The 6047-nt window shown below is 44.0% G+C and overlaps 1 protein-coding gene across 1 annotated transcript; it reads right to left on the bottom strand.

Annotated features, from left to right (window-relative positions):
• Positions 1-303: 303 nt before the first annotated feature.
• LOC307254201 (arrestin domain-containing protein 2-like) lies at positions 304-5288 on the bottom strand. Its single transcript, XM_080032487.1, has 7 exons — positions 4922-5288; positions 3100-3317; positions 2894-2996; positions 2537-2793; positions 2232-2394; positions 1964-2124; positions 304-1722 (listed from the first exon to the last, which is right to left on the bottom strand). Exons 1-7 carry the CDS (start codon positions 5193-5195, stop codon positions 1669-1671), a joined length of 1230 nt encoding a protein of 409 aa, XP_079888613.1. The 5' UTR covers positions 5196-5288; the 3' UTR covers positions 304-1668.
• Between the last annotated feature and the right edge of the window lie 759 nt (positions 5289-6047).

Raw genomic sequence — 6047 nt, 5'->3', positions numbered from 1 at the left:
CCCCCCCTTTAAAGGAACATTAAAAAGCATTGCAGAAAAAGTCATTTACACAAGTGCCCATTAGAGGTGTGACACAACAAAGTGTGTAATCATTGTTTAAACCCACTAGTAGCATGTTTCTCCAAAGCATGCCCTTGGCAATTATATCGTTTTGACTGACACTGCTGAACATGATGTACCATTCCACTGGTACATAACACGCTAAGCAGAGGCCCTCTACTATTTCCATCATAAAGTGCACAGCTTAAAAACCAGTCTTGCAAGGTTTGAAAAGAGCAACAGACATTATAATTATTTTTTTCTTTTTATTAGAAAAAACAATCACAAAACTTTTGCAAAACTGTGAACCAAAATTGCATTTGTATAAAAATACATTCTTTTTTTAAGTGCGTGCCACCAAAGTCGCACAGCTGACCCTGAAGACTTTTTTCATACTCCTCTAACAGTTTTTTTTTTTTTTTTTTTGGAAGTTGAGGAGAAAAAACATACTCCTCAAGTCAGTTTTTTTGGAATGTTCTTTGTCCATACAGTTCAGTGGCATTTCCAGCTGGAGGCTCGACTTCAGTGCCGAGCTGTGTGTTCCCCAAAGCACCAGGGCATCTGGCTCCCATCAAAGGCTTCAGGCCACATGGCTCAAAGCTCTCCATCTCCTCCTCCTTTTGTTTAGCAGCTGGGAGAGCTAATCTGTGAGCCTCATACAGCCTCATACAGAAACTGCTCAACCTATGTAATCATTATGATAAAATCCACATCAGTGCATTAATCCTTGCATTAACACAACACTTCTCTCGGAATTTATCCACATAATATTCAACCATTTTTGTGTTCTTATGTTCGGTCTGACTACATTCATCTCTAGTTATCTTTATGAGAGAACGACTCATGACACTCTCATGCAATCTTCAATGGCAAACATTAAGGCATACATTTTGTGACCTGCATGCATTAAAATACATCTGCTTATTTGACTTGTCTGCTCCACCATCACACCTTCAGATACAGTTTTATGCTTAAGTTACAGTAGAAATCATCACAGGCACACTGCTGATGAGTCACAAAATGCATAGCAATGTAGGCTGTTACAATCTATTGTGTTGCAAGGACGAGCGGAGTTGGAAACTGAGGACAATAATCGCACTTCTCTCGCTCTTTACGCCACTCAAAGATGACAATGTTTTTCTGAAGTTATGTCAACTCGTCAAGAGCGTTTTTCTTCATACGTTTGAACATCGGGTGCAACTCCAACTCTCCACCTGACAACTGTCAAGTGATCTTCCCACCCCCCAATATGTTCCAAACTTCTTAAATGTCAAAATTTGCTTAACATAGAGGGAATCGTTGATTGGGAGGTTATTGTAGCTCGCTTCACCAGGAGCATAAGACCACTTGGGGAGGACAGGAACTGATGTGGAGAAGTAACTTTCCTTGCAACAGAATGGGGAAAGTGTCCACTTTACGCTGTGGACCGGAGACAAAGGGGCCGCTTCTCCACTGACATCCAGTTCCTGTGAGCTCCGTCTCCTGACTCTCTGTGGCGCTCCAGTCCCTCTCCACGACACTTGGTGGGACCAGGTGCCATTTATCAGAGAGAAATAATCCAGGACAAGACAAATCTCTTGATTTGTTTCGTTAATTTAAGTCGCATGGCGCGTAGGCAGGGCTCATGGTTCAACACGTCATGCAGCGAGGTCTCATGTTGAGGGGCTGAGGGTTGGGGTCAATCTGTAGACAGGAGATGGAAACAGAGACACATGAGAGGAAGGCTAAGCAATACACTTTATCTCAGAGCAAAAAGTTCAGTGCTTGATGATACATTCAACCTACTCCCACAGATTTGTTTTCATGCATCTTAAGGCTCTTCAGGATGTTCTAAATTCAACAGAAGTCTCTCTAGGCCTTTATAAATGGTTATCAAACTAGATAAACAGTAGGTGGGTGTTGTTTGCAGCATTCGGTGACTCACCTCGCAGTAAACCGGCGGAGGTCGGAAGCGGAACTCCTGGACAAAAGCTCTAAGTGGGCGCTCCAGGATCCCACTCAGGTCTTCAGCGGGCTGCGGCACCACCGTGTTGTTACGCTGCTCGGCCTCTTCCTCTGTTACCACAGAGCTGTAATCTGGAGGAGCTGCATGGAAGGAGGGCAGGATTAGTCCACTGGTCTGACTCCCTATACACATCTAGACCAACACATCTTGGGGCTTGTCTATCACAGCAGTATTAAAGGACACTTACGCTCAGGCTGCTCGGGGATGGCCATGCGCAGCCACTCCAGGTTGACGCTGTACTGGCTGCTGACGCTGGATGTCCGGCTGCCGAATGGATGGAGAGGGATGGTGCCTATGACCAGCGGTAGTTCCAGGCACAGCTTGGATGTCCCAGGAACATCAACACAAACCTGATGGGGAGAGAGAGAGAAGTGGAAACTTTTAGTCACATCTGTGCAAAGTGCAGATTCAAGAAATGGCAGCAGTGTGCATTGGAATAGCAAATACAGCATTCAAATGGCTAAGGATAAAGCAGCTGTTGCCTGAACTCACCTTGAGCATGTACTCCACTTTGATGATGCGGCACTGCAGGATGGAGGGACCGACAGGTGGGATCTTAATGGCGCGACCGTGCCACGTCTCTCTGGTTCTTGCACCCACGATGTCACCGGACAGCGTTCCCACCACCGAGCGCTTCTGCTTCATGGTGCCGCGGGCGATGAACGTCTGTGTCTGAGTGATGTAGGCTTTGGGCACCACTGATCTGGAGGTACAGTTGTCGAACTCTGCAAAGACAGGTATCACCTCACCTGTTGAGAGGAAAAGTTTGTTAGGAATTGCATAAACTTCTAAACTGGCCGACAAAGAATGAGTCTTTGGAAGGAGTTGCTTTAGGTAGTAGACTCTCACCTGGTGTGTAGCCTTTGCGGTCAATCTTTGCCGTTATGGACACCTGTCCAAAGTTGCGGTACCATGCCCGTGCCATCTTATCCTTTGTGCCAGCCTGTGGAGCCTGGGTATGATGAAAAGAAAATGAGCAAAGTGCCTCAAAACTTCCAGAAAATCACAGAGTGTGTAATGATACAATCATGAGAGGTGAGGGCTGAGATACTCACCAGTAAGGCAGGTGTGTTGATGTCGATGGGCTCGATGACTGTAAACTCCTTCTTGATCTTCTTGACGGTGGCCCACGGCCTGTGTAGCTTAACTTTGACCCAGTAACGGATGCTGCCATGTTTCCCCTCGAAGGAGGTGACCAGTGTCTCCTCAGGCAGCTGGAAGCTGAATGGAAATTCATGTCTGCCGGCAGGAAGGACGGTCATTTCACCGTTATCTGAGAAGAGGAGAGCAGGAGAAATTAATATGGAGTTCATTCACTATTTTTCTTTTAGGTTAATTTGATTTCTAAAGCTCAGACGAGTGGAGTACAACGTCAATTCCTAGAAGACCCATTCATTCGTCACTCAGGTGATTATTATTAGGAAGAGGAGCATAGAGCAATACAACACTGATTCAAAACTACCAATTCAGCACAATGGCATAATAAAAGTTTCTTACACCTCACTGTGATTTAAACCCCGATTCTGCGTAAGATTAATACAAGCAAACGACTTCTGAAGAAGAAAGAAGTCTTGATAACAACTACACTAAATATATACAAATAAAGTTGACTAAGTTAGAGAGAAAGTGTGAATATGTTCAGCATGACACGCAATAAAATAAATCTCTCGTCTTTCTCTGGAATCACATTGGCCCTCTGCTTGCACAGAGGGGCGGTTCCTTCTCCATTGTGCTGACTGAGAACATGTTTTCCTCAAGCTGTATTTAACAGCCCGTCTCAACTCAGCTCTGTTTTCTTCCCTGACTGTTGCTGCACAGGTCCAGGAACACGTGTTTGCATTTAACAGACTCGGTGTGTTTTGTGTCCCTTTGTTAGCTGGAATCTCTTAACTTCATTTAAATAACTATACGCTTGCTGTCAAAATCCTCTTTATGGGTCAAGGAGATTATTACAAGCTTTATGAGTTCTGTGTTTTGGTGCAAACAATAAAAAAAAAAAAAAAAAAAAAAAAAATTAACATCAACATACCCTTTAAAATGATATGGTTTTGTTTTTATCTTGTGCTTTTTTTTTTAAGTGAGACATCCAGTGAGTATACACTTTAAACCAAAACAACTCAGTGCCCAATGAATGGAGAGAGAAACCCGAAGCGCTCGCTCTGGACAAAAACAACCCAGGACTTTCTTTGAATGAGGAAAAGTCTGGTGCCAGACTGATTTCTTTCAACGGATGTTTTCACAATGAGAAAAACAGCTGTTGCAGCATGTTTTGCTCTCCTACTTCTTTATACTTTCATTTTGAGTTATGATCAACAACAACACTTTTCATTAAGCAAAAAGTATGTATAAAAACGTAACTACCAGCCCCCCAAAAACGCTTTCGTTAATGAATGACTGGATCTCTGTCTGAATCAGGACGTTCAGTTTGACTTCTTCAAGGAAGTAACCAACAACAATAAAATATCTTGAAAGCTCCTGATAAAATCATGTTAAGTTTGACAATCCATTTAGCTTTGCATCTACAATAGCAACACATTTATAAAGTAAGGGTCATAGCCAATAAAAAAAGTAATGAAAACACTTCTAAAACAATAAATCAATCTACAATTTGACTCTACTTGGCATTATTACAACCAGAAAAGCAGGGATATGCCCACGATCCGTTTAACTCGAATACTAAATGATGAAAACTACACTATTCAAAGTGTGCAGACAAGCCCAGTGTCCCCCTAAGCTAATATACCACTTTCCCTATTGTTTCAGTCGCCTGGCATTTGCTTAATAACTTGAGGCTGTTTTCGATCCGCTGCTAAGTTTCCAGACAGGCTGCACCCCCGTGGTCTCCCCCCCATCACCGTGCCTGCAGAGCGGACTGACCTGCCTGCAGCAGCACCTCTCTCCGGTTCAGGTATTCCACCTCGTCGCTGAAGTTCTGCGTGTATGCGGTGCTGGAGCCGGCCGACCGGGACTCGGTCCAGTGCACTTTAGCGAAGCCCTCGGCGTGGAGCTTCAGGGAGTCCAACCGACTCTCCCCGGACAGATCGAGCACAACCCGACCGGACACAACGTCCCCGCTGCTGAACACCGGGGGACAGTCCACCTCCTGAGAGTCGAAGACGATGTCTAACTTTTTCAACTTGTCGAAAATCATCTTTGCAAGTTGCCCAAGTCCTTTCAAACGGAAAAGTAAGAGGTTCCTTTTTTCTTGTCCAGCAAGATCTTCAGTCGTTTCTTGCTGACTTGTTTAAAGCTCAAAAGTGTTTTGCACGTCCGAGAGGCAGCACTATTTGGAGGCTGCGAGAGTGGGCGGGACTTCTGAACAATTATGTAAGGCCTGCTCAGGAGAGGGTTGAAAGCGGATGCTGCCTTCAGGGACTCCTCCTTGGACCCGACTTTTCAGTACTATAAGTTGTAAATGAGACATGTGGCTTCATTTGTCTACTTAAAAAGTAGAAGACTTGCAGTGTTTGTGGTATTTTATCATTTTGTTTTAGGAAATCAAATAATTACGGTAAGGAGAAAAATTATCATCAAGCCAAAACTGTATGTTTGTACTCTTGGTGTAGGAGGAGACAACAGCTACAAAAACAAGTCCGGACAAAGGCCGAGAGCAGAACCACATCAGGAAGTCAACACTCATTAAAAAGACAACCACTATGAAGATACAGTAAATATAAAAAATATTTTTAAAGTCAAAGTTTCATGAAATTTTATTGAAAACTTTTGTGTCATATAAAATTCTTACTTCCCAAGGCCAACTTTCTTGTGTGCAGCTTTTTTCACAGCATCCACATTTCCGGGCCCAGCCTGAAGGCAGCATAATAAACATGTAGACTGGGTGTGGAGCTATGGTGTGGAGGCAGCAGTGAAGAAAACAGACCCTGGTGATGATTGATGGTTACAGGTTCTTAGAAGAAAACAGGCTTACTGAGCGGCAGATATCCGCCCTGCACAGCTCACAGGGAAATAGTTTCACCCGGGACCAAAGCTGTTTACTCCACTT

Source organism: Ammodytes marinus (assembly GCF_949987685.1).
Source record: "Ammodytes marinus genome assembly, chromosome: 8".
Taxonomy (NCBI): domain Eukaryota; kingdom Metazoa; phylum Chordata; class Actinopteri; order Uranoscopiformes; family Ammodytidae; genus Ammodytes; species Ammodytes marinus.
This window is presented reverse-complemented; position numbering and strand designations above follow the sequence as displayed.